The 21,639-nt window shown below is 42.2% G+C and overlaps 1 protein-coding gene across 4 annotated transcripts in view; it reads left to right on the top strand.

Annotated features, from left to right (window-relative positions):
- aplp2 (amyloid beta precursor like protein 2) overlaps nt 1–21,259 on the top strand; it is a 128,154-nt gene extending 106,895 nt beyond the window's left edge. For 2 of the 4 annotated variants that reach the window (XM_033049758.1, XM_033049757.1), the window contains exons 12-17: nt 3,759–3,914; nt 6,774–6,809; nt 8,323–8,405; nt 16,020–16,094; nt 16,539–16,694; nt 20,514–21,259. In XM_033049758.1, coding sequence (XP_032905649.1) covers nt 3,759–3,914; nt 6,774–6,809; nt 8,323–8,405; nt 16,020–16,094; nt 16,539–16,694; nt 20,514–20,615 — 608 coding nt within the window. In that variant the 3' untranslated portion in view covers nt 20,616–21,259. The remainder of the gene's footprint in view (nt 1–3,758; nt 3,915–6,773; nt 6,810–8,322; nt 8,406–16,019; nt 16,095–16,538; nt 16,695–20,513) is intronic. The other 2 variants (XM_033049759.1, XM_033049760.1) reach the window with 2 other exon arrangements.
- The last annotated feature ends 380 nt before the right edge of the window (nt 21,260–21,639 follow it).

Below are 21,639 nucleotides of genomic sequence, written 5' to 3'. Positions count from 1 at the left end.
TGCGACTGTGGCCAATGTGTGTTGTTTGAAGGAGATGTTCAGGTTCTGAATCAGCCAGTGAATTTGAAGTAAGGGAGTTAAAGTTCCTTCATTAAAAAGGAACATTTGGGAGTTTAGCTGAAACATGACATTAAAAAAACACCAGCATTTCGTTCACTTATGCCGCACATTAGATGGTGCGGCATAGAAAATTTGAGCTTGGGAAAATATGCCAATTGATTCATCCTTCAATTTCCACATCTGTCAACTGCAAACCTGAGTGCTCACTGTCCAGTAAAGTTCTACATTCTTAGAGACAATTGTTACAGGAATTTTCTGACAAGCAAATGCCAGACCCAAATACTTGTTTAAATGACAAGATGTTTAGGCTCTAAAGTTTTGTGTGATTTGTGTCTGAAATCCTGCGACTGCTTTGAGTACAAGTTCTGTTAAAATCATTAACATAGAATTTGAAGAACTGAAAGGGAAATAGAGAGCCTGAACCTCTAAATCTCTCCAGCTTTACAACAACAGGTGAGCCGACTGCCTTGTGCCTGAAATCAAATCATATCAAATCCTAGAATGATCTAACTTGGGAGGAAGTACCATGTGCTGGTACTCTAAAAGATCACATCAGTTGTTCTTACACCATAGATACTTTCCCATATCCTGTACTTTGCTAATTTTGTGGCATGTAGACATTTTCTTTGTGTAGGTTACATATTGAAGCTGTCTTTGGTGTACTTTAGGCATTCCATGTGTATAAAATTAGTTAAACATCTCCACTCTTGTTCTTTTGTCAATTATATTGACAAGATGGTGGGTATATGGAATGAGCTGCCAGTTACTATAACAAAATTTAAACATTTGGACAGGTACGTGGAAAGGAAGGTTTTAGAGGGATATATGGGCCGAACGTGAGCAGGTAGGTCTCGTGCAGATGAGACATCTTGGTGGGTATGGGCAAGTTGGGCCGAAGGGCCTGTTTCCGTTCTGTATAACTCGTTGACTGGGAATATTACATTTTTTCGACGAGGCTTTCGAACATCTTTGAAATGTTTCCTCTGTAATCTCGTCATGAAAGAGCTGAATTGGGTGGAACAGTGGCACAGCGCCAATAGAGCTGCTACCTCACAGCGCCAGAGACCTGGGTTCGATCTTGACCTTGGGTGTGTCTGTGTGCAGTTTGCACATTCTTCCTGTGACCCACGTGGATTTACTCCAGGTGCTTGTGATTCCTCAAAATCCCAAAGATGTATTGGATTGTAGATTAATTGCCCTCTTTAAATTTCCCCTAGCATGTTGGGAGTGGATGAGAAAGTGGGATAACATAGAACTAGCATGACAGGTAATCAATGGCCGGCGGGGACCAGGTGGGCTGACGGGCCTGTTTCCATGCTGTATCTCTAAAATAAGCTAAACTAAGGCTCAGAACACAACATGGTTTTCAGGATGGTAAACAAAAATGCTGGAGAAACTCAGCGGGTGAGGCAGCATCTATGGAGCGAAGGAAATAGGCAAAGTTTCGGGTCAAAACCCTCCTTGGTTTTCAGAGTTTGATGATGGGCATACGAGCAATGTAGCCTTCCCTATGAAGCTGCCTGTGATTTGAATCTTAACGCTGGGGATGATGGTCATTGTAGTACTAATACTTGTCCTGCAGTGTGTGGCTAATTCAGTATTTGCAGTTTCTTATTTTACCTCAATTCCTCTTTTGAACATTGGCACTATCAGTTATATTCCAGATCTAAACGTTCTTTCTATTGCTACAGGTTTCATAAACTGGCTAGTTTTTTGCAGATAATATCCCTGGCCATTCACTGAAGTAACTGAAGTCCCTAATAGATTTAAAATAAAAACACAAAATCCAAGAATAAATTGGGTCATGTAACCTCTTTGAAAATAGAAACAGTTATATATTGAAGAACCTTAATGATAGATTTTCCATGGTCTATTCTTTTCCCAACATAACTTCTGTATAATATCTGGAATGTTTGGAGTGGCATCCTACCTAATTTCTTCAACCCGCAAGAATATTGTGAAATGCCACAGAGCAATTTATTGTTTTTCAATGTGAGGACTTTGCCTATGTAGTGTTCTTTACCCCTAGATGATTTTACAACTACTCTCCTTGAACAAAGAGACTTACACAGTCATTGGACTTGGGGCATATGTGAAATCAGTAGGCGTGCAGCAAATCTTTACTGCCGGCTTAGATAATAAAGTATATGGATGGAAAGAGCATCTTCTGCCAGGAATTAAATCTATGATTCACTTTATAGTATTGACAGGGAATTGTGTGCTCTATTTAGCAATGTGAAGTGTAAAGACAAATCGGAGAGCTGCAGACTGATGAACTTGAAGTCAGTGGTGGGAAAGTTGTTGGAGGAGATTCTGAAAGACAGGATTACCAGCTTTTGATAGGCAGGGACTGAATATAGATAGACAGCCAAGTTTGTGTATAAGAAATTGTGTCTCATGAATCTGATAATTTTTTTGAAGAGGTCACCAAGAGAATCGATGAGGGCAGGGCTGTGAACATTGTCTACATAGACTTTAGCAAGGCCTTTGACAAGGTCCCGCATAGTAGGCTAGTCTGCAAGGTTTGATCACATGGAATCCAAGGTGAGCAAGCCAATCGGATTCACAAATTGGCTTGGAGGAAGGGGTTGAATGGTAGTTGTGGAAGGTTGTTCTGAGCAGAGACCTGTGACCAGGGATGTGCCCCAGGGGTGGGGCCACTGTTGTTTGTTATCTACATGATCAATTTAGATGACAATGTATTGAACATTGTTAGAAATTTTAAATTGTTAGACACCAACATTGGTTGGATCATAGATAGCGAGGAAGGATATTTAAGTTTATAATTGGATCTAGATTAATTGGGAAGGTGGACCAAAAAATAGCAAATGGAATTTGGTCTTTACAAGTGTGTAAAGACTACACCCTAAACCAGGGCATAGTAAATGGAGCCCTGGAAAGTGTTGTAGAGCAGAGAACTCTAGGAGTACAGGTCCATTGTTCTTTGAAAATGGTGCTTCTGATGGACAGGGTAGTGAAGACGGCTTGTTTGCAATGGAAAAGGTATGGAGTGCAAAAGTTGGGACCATGATGTAGCTGTAGAAGTTGCTGATGAAACCACAGTTGGAGTGCTGTGTGTGCAGTTCTTGCCATCCAGTTATAGGAAGAATACCATTAAGTTGGATAGGATGCTGAAGAGATACACCAGGATGTGGGCTTGACGTGGGGAAAGGTTGGATAGGCTGGGATTGTTTTCTTTGCCGTGATGGAGGCAGAGGGGTGACCTTATTGAGATGTACCAGATCACGAGGAGCATGGATAAATTGAACACTTAGTCGTATTCCAAGGAGTGAGTATTCTAAAGCAAGAAGGAATAGGCTTAAGGTGAGAGGCGAGAGAATTTAGAGGTGGCTACGGGGACAACATTTTGACTCAGATGTTAGTCTGCATATGGAATGAGCCGCCAGAGGAAGGTGTAGAAACAGGTACAATTATGACTTTCAAAAGGACATTTGGATGGATGGGAAGGGTTTAGACGGATATGGGACTAGCTCAGAATGACAACCTGGTCCGTATGGACACGGTGGGCTGAAGGACCTCTTCCGTGTGCTATACAACTATGACTGCATAACTTCAATACATTCAATCTGCTTACTTCCTCTGTTTGCAACATGGGTGAAATTGTTTCTTTCTTCTGTGGCTTTAATTTGAGAGTTTCCTGGAATTATCCCAACAAAATGTGATCTTGCTCTTCCCAGATAAGCTTCTGCAGGAGCAACACTTTGGTGTGGATCATTTCGCTTCCAGCGCTGAAATCCAGTCGGCTTTTGAATCAGTTGAGTCACCATTTGTTGACGGCAAACCCTTTCGGCCTTTTCAAGTTAAGACTATGCCATCCATCACTGATGTACAAGGTATGTGATGTTTGGGACCACAGTTTGCTGAGTAGCTGGGGTATTTATATTGAAATGATGATTGAAAGACCAGACTGTGTGAGATAAATGAAATTAGAGAAGTCTTTCAAAGAGGCAATATTCTTTAATCTACAGGATTGTTATTTTTCAAGATATAAGCACTCTGGTGTTGATGTTTCCCACATTGTTGGGTAACTGGGGAAAACAATCTGCTTTGTCAGAATCTGATGCAAAACACTGACACCCCTATGCTATAGCCTTCGGGGTAGATAATTCACCTTTGCAGAAGTCTCAAATCACTCTGCAAAAATTTGAGATGCAGAATAAATCTCACTGCCATAAAGCGTATGTGTGTGTGTGTGTGGGGTGGGGGGGGGGAATATAAATACAGTAAACGTTGCTATTGCAGACATCTTTTTATAATATATTTTGGTTATAGAACACAGGCTACTAGTTGCACTGTGGAGGCTATTGAAACTAACAAGGCATTGAAATTGACAAGCGATTACTTGGATCGACACTTAACTGTGTTAAATAATATAACAAGCAGCCTTTACTTAAAGATACATTTTTTAATAACAACAGAAACAAAAATACATATTTAGCTGTCAAAAAGAACTTTGTATTTGAAATCAGCAATAATGAACACTGTAGAACATTATAATAAGGCTTTAATGCACTTCTTGATACAAGTGCAGATGACATTGTTGTAGGGTACAGAAAATCAGAATATAAACCGCTTCCTAAGAACACGTCACACTCCTCTAATAGGATGGTTGTCTGAAATATTTATACCAAAAAAATTGCCACAAATCTTCAAGTTGCCATATTTAGTTTGTGTAATAAATAAAGTAGACCTGGTCAAATCCTTCCCAGATTCAGGCACTGCTTGTATGACGATAGGGAATACAACAAATCAAGTCCTTTCAAAATACAAAATCTTCCTAAAGCATCTATTAATCTTGGGTCTTCCTTCCCATTTTCCTCCCACTGGTAACATCAACCACACATTCTTTTATTTGTTTTAGTCACGATGGCGGATGTACGTAAAATGCAGGAGATTTATTCCATACTGCAGTTGTTACAGGGTTGTTATAGTGTGTGTGTCCATGTGTTGCCATATATTGATTCAATAAAGGTTAACTAAGTTCACGTGTCAATGTTAACAAAGTAGCTGGAGCTAAACAAGCAGTTGAGGGTTGAGCATGATCCATTACACCTGCCTATTATTGTTCCTTTGTCAGCTTTCCAAATTGGCTTCTGCATTTCTTGCTCTGGAGATAAACCCATTTTGAATATGAGGGAGCTGTGGTATTCTATGATACATTTTGACATCTGACCATTACCTCCTCAAACTCTGACTCGTAGAAACATAGAAAAATAGGTGGGCCATTCTGCTCTTCGAGCAAAGCTTATCATGGCTGATTATCTAAAATCAGTGCCCCATTATGGCTTTTTCTCCATATCCCTTGATTCCTTTAGCCCTAAGAGATAAATCTAACTCTTTCTTGAAAGCATCGAGTGAATTGACTTCCACTGACTTCTTTGACAGAGAATTCCGCAGAGTCACAACTCTCTGGGTGAAGAATTGTTTCCTCATCTTAGTCCTAAATGGCCTAACCCTTATTCTTAAACTGTGACCCCTGGTTCTGGAATCTCCCAACATCGGGAACATTTTTCCGGCATCTAGCCTGTCCAGTCCTTTAAGAAATTTTATATGTTTCTATAAGATCCCCTCTCATCCATGTAAATTCCAGTGAATACAAGCCCAGTCGACCCATTCTTCCATCATATGTCAGTCCCGCCATCCCGGGAATTAATTTGGTGAACCAACACTGCACTCCCTCAATAGCAATAATGACCTTCCTCAAATTAGGAGACCAAAACTGCACGCAATACTCCAGGTGCAGTCTAACCAGTCTAACCCTGTACATAGTCTGTTGATCAGATATGATCATATTGAATGGCGGTGCAGGCTCGAAGGGCCGAATGGCCTACTCCTGCACCTAATTTCTATGTTTCTATGATAAATCCTTTTGGCTATAAGGTCCAAAATGAAATATTTTAGCAGTTTGTATATCTGTCAAAACATCACTGCACGGTTTATCACTGAATTTATTATTCAATAAAACCTGGAGAAATGTAAGGGTCCTGCTCTCCCCATGAAATGCCTAGTCTTCAATCAAAGTCCTCTTGGGATTTAATATTTGGAACCACAAATCAACTTCAACTGGTTCTTGAGAAACCATGAGCCTGAATGCACACTTGTTGCCCCCAAAATGTATTTCTTCAAAATTATATATTTGTATGTTTGTGAAATGTAATTACAGATGTTTGCTCATTAATAATTAGAGGTTACTGGGACTGTGGCACGGGCCCATATTAAGCTTTTAGTAGCAAATCAGGTGGTGTAAATTGAACTTTCGGCTGTTGTAACAAGTGTAAGTGTTCCCAAACTCAGAATTTAAAAAATAATAGTTGACTGTCCAGTCATAAAGACCTTTGAATAAGGATGAAATGTGACATTTGTGCTTTTTAACTATTTGAAACCACAACAAATAGCAAGCACCTCAAATCATTTCCCCAGCCCATTGCTTTCCTTCAGTACAGGCCAGCTGTGATCAAGGCCATCTTGAATTTATAGCCAGTCACAATTTGTCACTGTGGCTCAACAACTCACTGTATGACTTTAGACTAGTCAAAAAAGTATAATGCTGACCAACTCTAATAATATAACTAACATCTTTTCCTAATCTAATGTTTTGGAGTAGCATACTATGACAGATATAGAGACCAATTTTGTCCCACTTTCATTTCTTGCTCTTTTCATTATTTGATTTCTTTTAATTTTGCTGCCAGGCACAGTGCCGGACTCATTGCCAGCAACTAAAAAAGGTTGGTTTAACTCTGTCCAACGTTACCTCTTCCACCCATTCTTGCTCCTCCTCATCTTCCCATCTGTCCTATCTAAACACCGCTCTACCACCCTACCAGTTGCATACCATTTGTACGTGCTTGCCGAGTTTAGTATTCTAGCCTCACTTCCAGACATCACGGACATGCATGGCATCCAAGTTTATGCTGCTTTGAGGATGCTATGAATGAAGTGCATACTTGGAATGCTGGTTTTTTTTTCTATTTCTTGGATCTATGAAAAGTTATAATTTTGAAAATTAAAATAAAATAAAATTGTGAATCTTTAACAAAATTATTTAGTTGGTGCACCAGTAATTAAATGTGATGAAGCATTTTACTATTCCCATTGGCAATTGAGAGACCTAAAATATAATTCCATCAAAGTGATCATTCCCTCCCTAAGTTCTATCTATAGGACCTCACTGGGCGATCCCCCAAGAATATGCCCTCAGAGCACTGTTGTTATCTCCTCCATAATCAAATTGGCAACCCTCCCTCCTCTCTTACTGCATCCCTATTAAACCTGTAGCATCTATAAGCTGGAACATTGAGCTGCCAGTCCTGGCCTTCTCTCAGCCATGTTTCCGTCAGGGCAATAATATCCCAGTCCCACCAGCAATTCCACGCCCTGAGATTCCCCCGTATACTTATCTGTCCTGTCTGCTCTCTTTGACTACAGTATTTGCCCCCAACTTCTCATCTGACTCCTTTCTGCCCCAGGACCATAGTTTCAACCTTCTGAGTAAAACCAGCCCAATTCCCTCTGAGGATATTGATTCCCCTCTAGTTCATTGCATCCCATCACTCCTGTGCAGGTCACACCTGCCCCAGAAGAGGTCCCAATGATCCAACAATGTGAACATCTGCCCTAGCTCCTGAGCCATGCTTTCATCGGGCCTCTGCTTCCATTCCAGGCATCACTAGCCACGGCACTGGGAGTAATACAGAGATTGTCACCCTCAAGGTCCTGCTTTTTAATAATTCTCCATATTCACTCTGTAGGACCGGTTCCTACCTAAGTCGCCCGTACATCTCTTTCCAACTTTCTACCCTCTACCCCATCAGTCTTAAAATAGAGCCCCATCCTGAAACCCTGACAGTCCATTTCCCTCCACAGATACTGCCTGGCCTGCTGAGTTCCCCCAAAGTTTTGTGTTTTGATTTGTCTGTTGTCTGTAGCCAAACATTTTTGCTTTTATTTTATATTCCTGCTCTTTTTTTAGTGCCATATCCTCACAATAGAAACATAATTAACTCAATGTAAATGGAATTTGTAACATTTCCCAGTATCATTATGGTAGCTATTATACAGGTTTAAGTGCGAGTCTCCAAAGCTGTCAGACAGCGACTGAGATGAATGTTGTCCAGGCACCACTGAATTAAAATTTATAAATATATTTCAATATGTTAAACATTCATTTCATAACTGTAGTTCTCTGTCATAATGAGTTGGTTTGTGTACATGTAACAAGACTATTTGTAATCTGAACAGGTTCTGGGATGATGGACCCTGATGGGCTGGTGCCTGATGAAAATGCAGCTGGCAGTGATGAGAATGCCATTAATGAGAATGTGGTATGGAGCAACTCATTATAATGTGTCGTTTGTCCTTGTGAGCTTGAGGTGTTATCTGTATGAAAATAGAAATAAATACTCATTCTGAAAATTAAATGAGAAAATGTTGCAAGAGTTGGACAGCATGTATGGAAAGAGAAACTGAGCCAATGTTTTGCATTGAAGACCTTTGGACAGAAATTATAAAGAGAGCAAACAATTTTGTATCAAGTTACAAAGAAGATGAGACAGAGGATAGAAGAAAGTGACCATCTCTCCTGGATTTCTGTTGGGAATGTTAATTCCCAACAGAAGTCTGTCAATTAGGAGGTTAGACAGAGGAAATATGAAATGAGGGCATATGAGAATAACGAGGAATAGAGATTGCAAGATGTAGGGCTGTAGGACGTAGCCAGCAATTCATGTTGTGAACATGGACCTGTAGAAAAGGCCAGCATTTACACTTGGCTTACTATTAGCACCAATGGCCACTTCTGATGCAGCAAATTCAAAGCTGAGTCAGGAAGGCTGCAACGGCCTCGACAGAGGATGAGATACAACGTTGTAGGAAGGAACTGCAGATGCTGGTTTAAATCAACGATAGACACAAAATGCTGGAGTAACTCAGCCGGACAGGCAGCATCTCTGGATAGAAGGAATGGGTGACGTTTCAGGTCGAGACATTTCTTCAGACTGAAGAAGGGTCTCGACCTGAAATGTCACCCATTCCTTCTATCCAGAGATGCTACCTGTCCCACTGAGTTACTCCAGCATTTTGTGTCTATCTGAGGATGAGATACAGTTCCTCAGGGTTATGTTGGGTCTCATTATCACAGTGCAGGAAGCCACTGGCAGATAGATCAAATTGGAGTAGAATGGGGACCTCGCGGCCACCCTGCCACTCAGTGCAGGTACTCTTTAAAACAATGTGCCGTTGGTTTCTCCAATGTAGGAGTATGGGGTATCAACACTGAGTGCAATACACTAGTGTTGACGGGTGGAGGTGAATTGCTACTGCACTACTGCAGTTAAAAGGTCTGCTTGGGTCCCTGGATGGTGGAAGTAAAAGGACAAATGTTACATTTCCAATGGTTACACAGCTAAGTGCTGTAAGAAGTGGCGATTATTGTGCATGAAAGAGTGAAGTAGCTGGTCACCAAGGGAAAAGTTGCTTCAAACTGGTGAAAAGGATGAGGATGGATGGAATCACACTGAAGGTGGTAGTAAATGAAAGATAGCTTGCAGGGGCGGCTGGATTGGTTTCTCTGCCCTGCTCTGGTAGTGAGAGCAGACGTGGGAGAGAAAGTTGAAGTACAGTCAAGGATGCTGTAAACTCTAGTAAAGGGGAAGCCCCAGTGCAGAATAAAAGAAAACGCCTTAGGCATCTGTGTGGAAGGTCTCGTCGTACAAGGGTGTGGAATCGAGCTCTTGGAGGGGGCAGGGTGGAAGGAAGTATAGTCAATATAGTTGTGGGAATCTGGAGAGTTTAGTTACACTGCCCTCCATAATGTTTGGGGCAAATACCCGTCAATTATTTATTTGCCTCTACTCCACAATTTGAGATTTGTAATAGAAAATATTACATGTGGTTAAATTGCACATTGTCAGATTTTAATAAAGGCGATTTTTATACATTTTGGTTTCACCATGTAGAAATTACAGCTGTGTTTATACAAAGTTCCCCTATTTCAGGGCACCATAATGGTTGGGACACATGGCTTCACAGGCGTTTGTAATTGCTCAGGTGTGTTTAATTGCCTCCTTCATGCAGGTATAAGAGAGCTCTCAGCACCCAGTCTTTCCTCCAGTCTTTCCATCACCTTTGGAAACTTTTATTGCTGTTTATCAACATGAGGACCAAAGTTGTGCCAATGAAAGTCAAAGAAGCCATTATGAGACTGAGAAACAAGAATAAAACTGTTAGAGACATCAGCCAAACCTTTGGCTTACCAAAATCAACTGTTTGCAACATCATTATGAAGAAAGAGCACTGGTGAGCTTACTAATCGCAAAGGGACTAGCAGGCCAAGGAAGACCTCCACAGCTGATGACAGAAGAATTCTCTTTATAATAATGAAAAAATCCCCAGACACCTGTCTGACAGATCAGAAACACTCTTCAGGAGTCATGTGTGGATTTATCAATGACCACTGTCCGCAGAAGACTTCATGAATAGAAATCAGAGGCTACACTGCAAGATGTAAACCACTGGTTAGCCTCAAAAATAGGTTGGCCAGGTTACAGTTTGCCATGAAGTACTTAAAAGAGCACCCACAGTTCTGGAAAAAGGTCCTGTGGACAGATGAGACAAAGATTAACTTATATCAGAGTGATGGCAAGAGCAAAGTATGGAGGAGAGAAGGAACTGCCCAAGATCCAAAGCATACCACCTAATCTATGAAACACGGTGGTGGGGGTGTTATGGCCTGGGCATGTATGGCTGCTGAAGGTACTGGCTCACTTATCTTCATTGATGATACAACTGCTGATGGTAGTAGCATAATGAATTCTGAAGTCTATAGACACATCCTATCTGCTCAAGTTCAAACAAATGCTTCAAAACTCATTGGCCGGCGGTTCATTCTACAGCACGACAATGATCCGAAACATACTGCTAAAGCAACAAAAGAGTTTTTAAAAGTTAAAAAATTGTCAATTCTTGAGTGGCCCAGTCAATCACCCAATTGAGCATGCCTTTTATATGCTGAAGAGAAAGCTGAAGGGGACTAGCCCCAAACCAAACATAAGCTAAAGATGACTGCAATACAGGCCTGGCAGAGCATCACCAGAGAAGACACCCAGCAACTGGTGGTATCCATGAATTGCAGACTTCAAGCAGTCATTGCATGCTAAATACTAAACATGACTACTTTCATTCACATGACATTGCTGTGTCCCAAACATTATGGTGCCCTGAAATGGGGGGGACTTTGTATTAACACTGCTGTAATTTCTACATGGTGAAACCAAAATGTATAAAAATGGCCTTTATTAAAATATGGCAATGTGCACTTTAACCACATGTGATTTTTTTTTTTTCTATTACACATCTCAAATTGTGGAGTACAGAGGCAAATAAATAAATGATGGGTTTTTGCCCCAAACATTATGGAGGGCACTGTATGACTTTTAAATAACACTTGGATAGTTGCATGGATAGGAAAGGTTTGGAGAGATATGGGTCACACGCAGGCAAATTAGGACTACATTGGTTCGGCAACTTGGTCAGCATGGATGAGTTCAGCTAAAGAACTGTCCTGTAAAACAGTATGACATAAGGCAGTGAGCAGGAGTACATATTTATTTTGCAGACTGCAGAGAAATCACTGTTCTGCTCATATTAGAACAACAATTTGTTATGTATTAACAACCTAGATTTTGCAAAGCATAATTTCAAACTCCCCTTCCCCCTTTTCCACCCTTTCTTCCCCGTGCCGTTCGTGGATATGCACTCATTTCTCCCATTAGCGTAGCCATCTTTCTCCTTCCCCACTGACCCCATCTCCTTCCGCCTATATCCCTGAGTCCTATCACTTGCCAGGCCTTGCCTGCTCCACCTCTCCTCCAGCATCCTCCCCTCAACTACAATCAGTTGGAAGAAACGTTCCAACCCGAATCGTCACCTATCCATGTCCTCCAGAAATATTGCCTGACCCGCTGAGTTACTCCAGCACTTTATGGTTTAGGTCAAATGCTAATATGGCTGGGCTGCTGAAATAACTAGACACTTGGCAGGTGAGGTTCACCAATGTGAAGTGCGAACGACACAATTCAGCAGGCAAATAAACTATATGACACTATCTGAAAGAGTGCACAGGAATAGATCCGTGTGTGTATGTAAACAAATTGCGGAGTAGCAAGATGAATTGTGCTGATGCTTTTAAAAACCCTTTGGAATGCTTGAATCTGCCACAGAAATGTTTAATGTATTGTGATAAGATCTAAAATTCACTGACTGAAAGTGGGTTTGAAGCAGATTCAATAATAACTTTCAAAATGAAATTGGATAATTAATTGAAAATTGGATAATTTGCCACTTTGGTAAAAAGGCAGGGCTGTGTGATTCAGTGTGAAAGCTCTTTCAGAGAACCAACGTTAACTAGGTACAATCTATATTGATGATGTGGCTGAGGAACCAAATGTTCTCTATTGATGTTTGCTGATGATGCAAAACTAAGTGGAATTATGAGTAGAGATAAGGATGTAAAGAAGCTTCAAAGTGACAGAGACAGCCAAGTGAGTGGGTGAGAATATGGAAACTGGAATACAATGTGAGGTTATTCACTTTGATGCACATTAGTGTTTAATATTTCATAAAAGAGTATGTTGATGTTCAAAGGGAGGTAGCTGACAGGGTAACCATCCTTTCGGCCCACTGAGTCATTATACATTAATCCATTTTATTCGTCCCACTTTCTCATCAACTCTCACCAGATTCCACCACTCATATGTAGGGAGCAATTGATGCCGCCCAGTTTAACTACCAATACACAAGTCTTTGGGCCGTTGGTGAAATGGTGAACCCAGAGGAAACCCACCCAGTAACAGAGAGAACATGCTTACTCCACACAGGCAGAATCCAAGGTTGGGATGAAGCAGGGTGCCTGGCGCTCTGAGGCAATGACTTTACTAACTGTGCCTTTGTGCTCCTTATATTAAGGCCACAGAAAGTGGATATGTTGCTGCAGCATGTAATGAATGATGTAAACCTTTATTCCAAGATGATTTGATGCTTCCATAAAGAAGTCTGACCTCAGTTATTTAAGGCCTTGCTGAAGTCACACGAGGAGTATAGTTTTAGTTTTGGTGCTCTTCCACTTGCCACTGAGAAAGTGCAGTTGATTCTCCCGACTGCTTCCAGGAATGGCAAGTTTATGGGCTGAGGAGAGATCGAGTAGGTTGGGCCTGTAGTCTCTAGAGTTTAGAAACATGAGGGGTAATCTCATTGAAACTTCCATCTTTCACACAAATCACCACAATGTGGATGCAAGGCAGAATTTTCCCCAAAACAAGAGTCCAGAGCCAGGGGTCACAGAATCACAATGAAGGAGTAGGCCATTTATACTCCGATAAGAGGACATTTCTTCATGCAGAGAGTGGTGAGTGTTTGGAATTTTCTAACTTTGAAAGACTGTGGAAGCTCAGTCATGAAGTTGATTTCTGGACATTAAGGGGCAAAGGAATGGTGCTGGGATCAAAGATTAGCCACCATCTAGATGCTTTGCTGAGCTGGTTTGAGGGGTCAGCTGGCCTAGTTCTGACCCGAGTAGTTTCCATTGCTGTGTTCTGCGAGACAGTGATGATCAAAGATCATAGAGCGGAGCAAAATGGTCCACTCCTGCAAAATCCAATGGACTGACGTGTAGTACGGAACGGAGCGGGACGTCCGCCATTTTAGCAAACCCGACCCGATTTCCGTTATGCCTCTCGCAGTGTAATCAGCAAAGATAAAGCACATTGAAAGACCACGCACTTCACTGTAAAATGTATACTTTCATAATCCGAATTATTTAGCATGGTCTGATACATGCCGCGGTCGGTCAGTTTTAGAGGGCGTGCTAAGCTTTCAGAAAACCATGTTTAGACACAAAAAGCTGGAGTAACAGCACAGCGGGATAAACAGCATCTCCGGAGGGAAGGAATGGGTGACGTTTGGGTCGAGACCCTTCTTCAGTCTCGACCCGAAAGGTCACCAATTCATTCTCTCCAGAGATGCTGTGTGTCCCGCTGAGTTACTCCAGCTTTTTGTGTCTATCTTTGGTTTAAACCAGCATCGCAGTTCCTTCATACACACATCAGTCTGGCACAATTGGCGATTGAAATACAACAGCGAGTGTTCAAGGATGATTAATGCACTTGGTTCCAGTTTATGTACTTAACTTTATCCCACGTTGAAACCGATCCCGGGGTGTATTAATCACCAGTAAATACACGCATAAATTCCCCTCTTTTCATTACTTGTATGACAGTTTCTAAAATCGACGCAATAAATGACAGAAATTAACGCTTTGCACCACTACAGTATACGAGAGAACCCACCATCCCTACGCAATGCTTTAGGGCCCATTTGAATGGGTGAAAAATACAGCGATTCCGAATCTCGCTGCACTTAGCCCAGTAGAGTTATTTTCTTTACTCGTTTCAATGCACGTAAAAGCAAATGACAATACAACATGAAGATTCTTGCCATAAACAACCAAAAAAGCTTGTAATGATTTGCATTTTATTAACATTTCGCCTTTTCTTTTGGGATTGAATAAATAAAAGTGATAGGCTTTTACATGGCATTCGAAAAACATTTTTTATTATGGGTAGCATTTTGGAGAATTGTAGAGAAATGGAACACTTAATGTTGAGGCACCGTTACTGTAATCCGATGCTTAAAATGCCTGCGTTTTAAAATCTAAATATTTATTTGCTGTAAAATAAATAGTTATACACGGTCATAGCTGGTTACCCTATCTTCTACTAATTGATATTCATATATATTTTTTTTAAACCGGGTAAATGATAAATTGCAGGAACAACGTGTTTTTAAAAGAGTTTACTTCAGACGTGATTAGTTAGTTAAATGCACCCTCTTTAATGGGTATTGTGGGAATCACAAACGGTGTAAACCATTTGAAATAGAAACCAATTATATTTTCTCAAAACAAAAATCAAGGAAAAATGTCCTGAGTGCATAAATTCCTAATTCACAATCAAGAAAATGCATGCGTTTTCATCGGATTCTAATTTGATTTTAGACTCCCAATAGGATCCATTAGGAACCGCGACAGTTCTGCGTGCGGAACGCACTTGGGCAAATGAAATGCATCGGTCTTTAGCGATTCAGAACTGTGTTCTGCATTGCAACAATTTCATACATATTGAGCTAGGAGCTGAAGCTAGCGCCTGCTGTTTTAGTGCACGGCACAATTATAGGTAATCAAAAGAAAAATAATTAACTTTATCTAACACCTGGGTGAGAAGGGTCTCGACCCAAAACGTCACCCATTCATTCTCTCCAGAGATGCTGCCTGGCCCGAGCCGCTGAGTTACTCTAGCTTTTTGTGTCTATCTTCGGTTTAAATCAAAGATCATAGAGCGGAGCAAGATGGTTCACTCTAAAGATCATAGAGCGGAGGCCATGACCAAAGATCATAGATTGGAGCGGAGACGGAAGCCGGTAACGGAAATGGCGCTGAAGATTGCCCATGACCTACTACGGCTTTTTCGACAAGTGAACTATCTTGCTCAGCTCTATGATCTTTGGTGATGATGGCCTTCTCCTCGAGGCTCTCAGTCTCTTGTCCATCTCTCGTTTCCCTTGCACTGTACTGTTTGCCTTCAGTAATATTCTGCCATCATAAACCTCTGAAGTTTCAGTGATTTTTATAAATGGAACTCTGATCTATGTATCTCCCAGAAAGCATTTTGTAGAAGTGGATGTGATTTGCAAATGTACGTGACTTTGGCAAGCATCCTTAGGGGCTTTAAAATAAGGTGGATAAATGCACAGAGAACTGCAAGAATTGAGGTTGACAGTGGGTGGGTAATGGACTGGGTGACCGATTCCTTTTCATCTTCAAAGAAAAGGATAACAAAATGGAAAGTGCAAAAGCTGATTTTAATTTCTGCTCGTTCCCCATGCAGGTGATTGACGAGAGCTTTGATGTGAAAGAAATGATTTTCAATGCTGAACGAGTGAGTGGAGAAGAAAACAACATGGTAGGGACACTTTCTCTCAGTGCAAGCTTGTGTCTGAGACACTCAGAAATGGATGCTCCATTTCACCTTCAGAGTCAGCATTTGTACTTTCCTCGCAAAGCTTTATCATATGATCAGATTATCTTGAGCTTAACAAACCAATAATTTCAGTATGGCAACAGCTTTAAAAACTTAATATCATACATTCCTACCTGCGGCATTTGTGGCTTAAAGTAAAAATAAAGGGATTTTACCCATAAGATTTTAATCAACATTTGGTTTATTTAGTTTGCCATTTTCCAAGAATTGCATCCTTCCAACTATCTTTAATTATTTTTTCAAGTTTACTCTTTTACCCTTGTGCTAAAAGCACTGCATTTCTGTTAGTAAACCCATGACCTAGTTTGGCGGTGGCTGCTTTAACGTGGGCCCATGGCCTGGTTACAAATGCTTGTCTTTTTCCAGGACACTGACGACCCCCTGCCAGACAACTTCAGTTTAAGCGGCAGTGCTCTGATCGGCCTGTTGGTCATCGCGGTTGCTGTGGCCATGATCATTGTCATCAGTTTAGTGATGCTACGCAAGAGGCAGTATGGTACCATCAGCCATGGCATTGTAGAGGTGAGTGCATTAAATGAGCCATTAATGTGTTAAGACGTGTTTACTGCAGGTGGTACAATGCAGTGGATTTATTTTGCCACTTTGAGTTTGTTGCTCTATTTGCTACCACCACCAATGTGGGGATGTGTAACATCTACACAGTTCATATTTTTCTTCACAGACACGGCACTAGCTTCGGAGCAGCTATACAGTAACGGGCGTTTCATTTTGCATGGTGTGCGCATGTCAGTTTTAGTTACAGCACATATTACAACTTTATCCAAGGAGAGATTTATTGCTCCTTTCCAGCAGTATGAGCCAATGCAGGGCTTTTACCCTGCAGTGATCAATCAATGGTGCTTTTTTGTCACATATACACAATGAAAGTATTTTTGCATATATTATACGTGCAGGCGCTGCCAAGTTTTGGTGCCATTTCCAAAGTCCAGTCAGCCCCCGCGCTCTATACTGGAGCAGTTCCTGCAAACCGATGTCTACTCACTGAAGATAGTCAGTGAACTCACTGAACTCTGCACATCCAGGTGTAAATATTATCAAATTCACTGGCACTGCTCCACATCCTGACCCCCAGTGAGTGGCAATGTTCTCAAATCAACTTCCATCTTCTCATCTTGAGGTTTTAGTGAAACTAGTGTGTTGCACTCGAGTGATGCAGCCGGCCACACTAAGAATAGTCCCACCAGGAACAGAACCCACACTGGTACATACCACATCTCAACATGTCATTGCAAAATGAAGATATAGCAGTAATAGTGTATCACCTTCAGATGTGTTCCCTCATTCGAGTACTGACAACTGCCATGTTACAAACTGCCATGGGGAGGGGGAGGGTGTGGGGGCGGGGTGGGGGATTGTGGGGGGGAGGGGGGTTGTATGTGGGAGGGGGGTTGTGTGTGGGAGGGGGGTTGTGTGTGGGAGGGGGGTTGTGTGTGGGAGGGGGGTTGTGTGTGGGAGGGGGGTTGTGTGTGGGAGGGGGGTTGTGTGTGGGAGGGGGGTTGTGTGTGGGAGGGGGGTTGTGTGGGAGGGGTGTGTGCGTGGGCGGGTGGTGTGTATGGGCGGGGGGGTTGGGGGGTGTGGGCGGAAAGGGTGAGGTGGGGTGGGTGGGGTTGTAGGAAGAAGGGGGTGTGTGGGCTGGGGGAGGTTGTGGGGGGGATGGGTGTGTGGGCGGGAGGGCTGTGGGGGGAGGGAGTGTGTGGGCGTGGGAGAGAGCTAGGAGAAAAGACGGGGGAAGAGCCATGTGGGAGAAGGGGTATAACGGGGAGGGGGGCAGGAGCCAGCGAGATGGACTAGAGGGGAAGGGGCTGGAGCTGGCAGTGTGATGGGGACTCACAGCGGTCGCTGGTCGTTCTCCTCCACCGGGATCAGAGCCTCCGCTTTCCATTTGGTGACATCGGCGACATCTCCGACGCCGGGCTGGGCCATTTCCGGTCCCTCCGCCGGCCATCTAGAGCGTCCCTCAGCTCCAGTAAAGACGCGATGGCGCAGGAAGGGGCGGACCGTCCAGCGGAGTGACAGGAGAAGACACTAATCCACGCTCCACTGACTGGCAGGGGAGGAGATCGATCTGCACACGCGCGGTTTTTAAGATTTCTAAACCTCGCTAACTTTTACATTATGCCACCGATCGGAACGAAACGGTGCACTCGCAGCACAGGAAAACGGTGAGTGAGCTGGCGGAAAATCGTAGTGCTATCGCGTACAGCTTTTGCGCAAATAGAAAAAAACGTGCAAACTGGAAGATAACAAGATCAGAGTTTTAGTTGTGTATAGGTAGATAGAAGATAGATAGTAATGCTTTAGATGATGTATGTGACATGAATGGTAAGTTTGCAGATGATACCTATACTGGACTCGCTGAATGTCCCTATCCAGCTATCTAGCAAGTTAAACAATTAATCCAATAAAGACCCGTAGACACGAGATGTCGTTGATTCTTTACTGTATTCAACTGTGAAACTGTAACATACAAGCAGAAAGGGAAACTGCATATTTAGTAACGTTATACACTTGGTAAACAAACATAAACTATGATGCCACCACTAAATACAGTGCTGTTATGTAAGAAAACAGCCAGGGCACATGAAACATTCTTAACTGTGTTAACAATAGCAATCCTGCACAATAACGTATAAAGATGCTGTTACACAAACATAATTACTCACAGACAATGCGTCTAACAAACTGGTGCGGTGGGATGGCAGTAAATCACGCACAGGAATTACAGTCTACACCATGGGCTGGGCTTCCTGGTTTATGACAACTTCCTGCCTAACAAGAAAGGTAACTCAAAGCTGTAGGAACCTGAACATCCAGCAGGTGGCATTAATACCTGTAAACAGAAAGTGGTCCAGCACAATACCAATATTGTCTAAAATTACAACACCATCTAGATCAACTGGGAAAGTTTGTTATGGAATTACAGATGGAATTTAACTCAGACAAGGGTGAAGTGATGCGTTTAAACCAGAGCAGGATTTCTCTGTGAATGGCAGGGTCATGGTGAGTGTTTTACAACAGAGACAATGGGTGAAGATGCACAGTTCCCTCAAAGTGGCAACACAGGTAGACAGGGCAGTGAAGAAGGACACTTGCTTCATGGAGCAGGTCATAGAGTACAAGGCCTGTGCAAGAAGCTTGTGGAACTGCATCTGGAATATACTGTGTTGGAAGGATCTGCCGAAGATCGACACAAAACGCTGGAATAACTCGGTGGGCCTGGCAGCATCTCTGAAGAAAAGGAATAGTCTTTAGTCAGAGTGTGGTGAATCTGGAATTCATTGCCACTGACAGCTGTGGAGGCCAAGTCAATGGATATTTTTAAAGATTGACAGATTCTTGATTAGTTCGGGGGTTATGGGGTGATGGCAGGAGAATGGACTGATGTGGGAAATATAGAAGATCACCCATGATTGAATGGCGGAGTGGACTTTATGGGCCGAATGGCCTAATTCTGCTCCTAGAACTTATGAATAGGCGATGTTTCGGGTCGGAACCCTTATTCGGACGGAAAGATGGAGAAGGCCAGAACATAACAGAGCCGGCAAGAGATGACCTCAGGAAGGGTGGAGTCCGTAATGGCCCATTGTTGACTGGGGTAGATGTGCGAACGATAGGGATGCACGAATGTGAACAGTGAAACTCAAGGATGACTAGGGTGGGGAAGGGTGGAGGGGGGAAGAATGCAGGAGTTACTTGAAATTAGAAAAATCAACGTTCTTACTGCTGGGTTGTCAGCTGCCCAAACAAAATAGGAGGTGCTGTTCCTCCAATTTACATGTGGCCTCACTGTCCTATTTCTCAAGAGATGCTGCCTGACCTGCTGAGTTACTCCAGCATTTAGTACCTACCTGGATAATATTGTACATTTCTGGTTGTGGCACTGTAGGATGGATGGGATTAAGCTGGAGAAGGTGTGAAAAACATTCACTATTTTTTTGAGGGGCTGGCGGACTTGAACTGTAAGGAGACACTGGAACTCTTTTCCCTGGAGTAAAGAAGGCTGACCCTTAAACCTAAACACATCCTTGTGTTAAACTTTTTTTTCCAGAGCTAAATCAAAATGAAAACTGCTCTGATCTTGATAAGATTTCAGACTCTACTAATCTTTTTTGTAACTGAACTAAAAGATTTGGTCAATTAATATTCTAAATGGATACATGGGTGTTGCCTGGATTTGAGTCATTTCACAGGTCACCTAGAATTATTGTCAACTTTTGTTTTCTCCTGAATTCAGCAGGAGATTTTGAAGAGAGGGAGACAGGTGGAAAGGGTGAGGGGACTTTGGACAATTTTTAAAGCCAAGTGCTTTGATTTTTACAGGTTGACCCCATGTTGACCCCAGAAGAACGGCACTTGAACAAGATGCAAAACCATGGATATGAAAACCCCACCTACAAGTACCTGGAGCAGATGCAGAACTGATGCCGGGTGTTAAAGTGAGCCAAACGCAGCAAGCTCAGCCAATCTTCCAACCACTGATTCGTAACATTAGAGGTCTGCATTTCACACACAAGATTTTGAGTGTAAAACTCTTCCTACTGTAGATTGTAAGATTCCCATTCTTTTAAATGGGTTTGAAATGTACTACGCAATATATATGATGTATAATCTTAAAATCTATTACCTGATGAGAATTACAATGATATAGTTGTTTCCTTTTTAAAATTATTTTAAATGTTTTATTTTGTGTGTCACAAAGATCTATAAATAGAGGCTGTAGATTTCTACTTAATGGAGTACCGTATATGAAGAGGATTTTCGTACTGATTTATCTCATGGAACCAATAGGACTTTCTGCTGTAAACTACGTTTAAATGGTTAGCACTGTAATCGGCAGGTGAAACTGGGAGGTGAGGATTCCATTTCTCATTGTGTGTCTATGTTAGTAAAGTAGTGTGGCGGTCTAGGCATTTAATGAGGTTCTGGTAACCTGTGGTTCGTTTCCCCTGCACATTCCTCTTTTATCTTGTCAGACTATGCACATTTTTCAGTTGTATCACTGTGTTAGTTTTAATCTGCAAGGTAACTGAATGCAAACTCATCAATAAACACTACTTCCACAAACAGCTACTCTTTTTGTTGACTGTTCATTGAAGACTCGTTCTGCTGCAACAATCATGGAGGAGAAACTGGTATCAAAGAAAGGGCAGCAGTTGGAGGGAGTCAGCTGGCCAGGCAGCTTCTGTAGAGAGAAGTGGACAATTTATATTTTGGTTCCAGACCCTCTCCACTGATATCACCTACAAACCCAGTGACTCCCACATCTACTTAGACTACATCTCAGCCCACCGTGTCTCTGCATCGCTTTCTCTGTTTCTCCCTTTCCACCGCATCTGTTCTTGACGTGAGGTTTCCAACTCCATTCCCTGTGCCTCCACAATGACTTGCATGTCGACTAATAGCTTCTCTTACTGCAGCTTAATAGCAACTGCAACATCTGGATGTT

Source organism: Amblyraja radiata, chromosome 33 (assembly GCF_010909765.2).
Source record: "Amblyraja radiata isolate CabotCenter1 chromosome 33, sAmbRad1.1.pri, whole genome shotgun sequence".
Classification (NCBI taxonomy): Eukaryota; Metazoa; Chordata; class Chondrichthyes; order Rajiformes; family Rajidae; genus Amblyraja; species Amblyraja radiata.
Note: the sequence above shows the minus strand (reverse complement) of the source record. Positions and strands in the feature narration are given on the sequence as shown.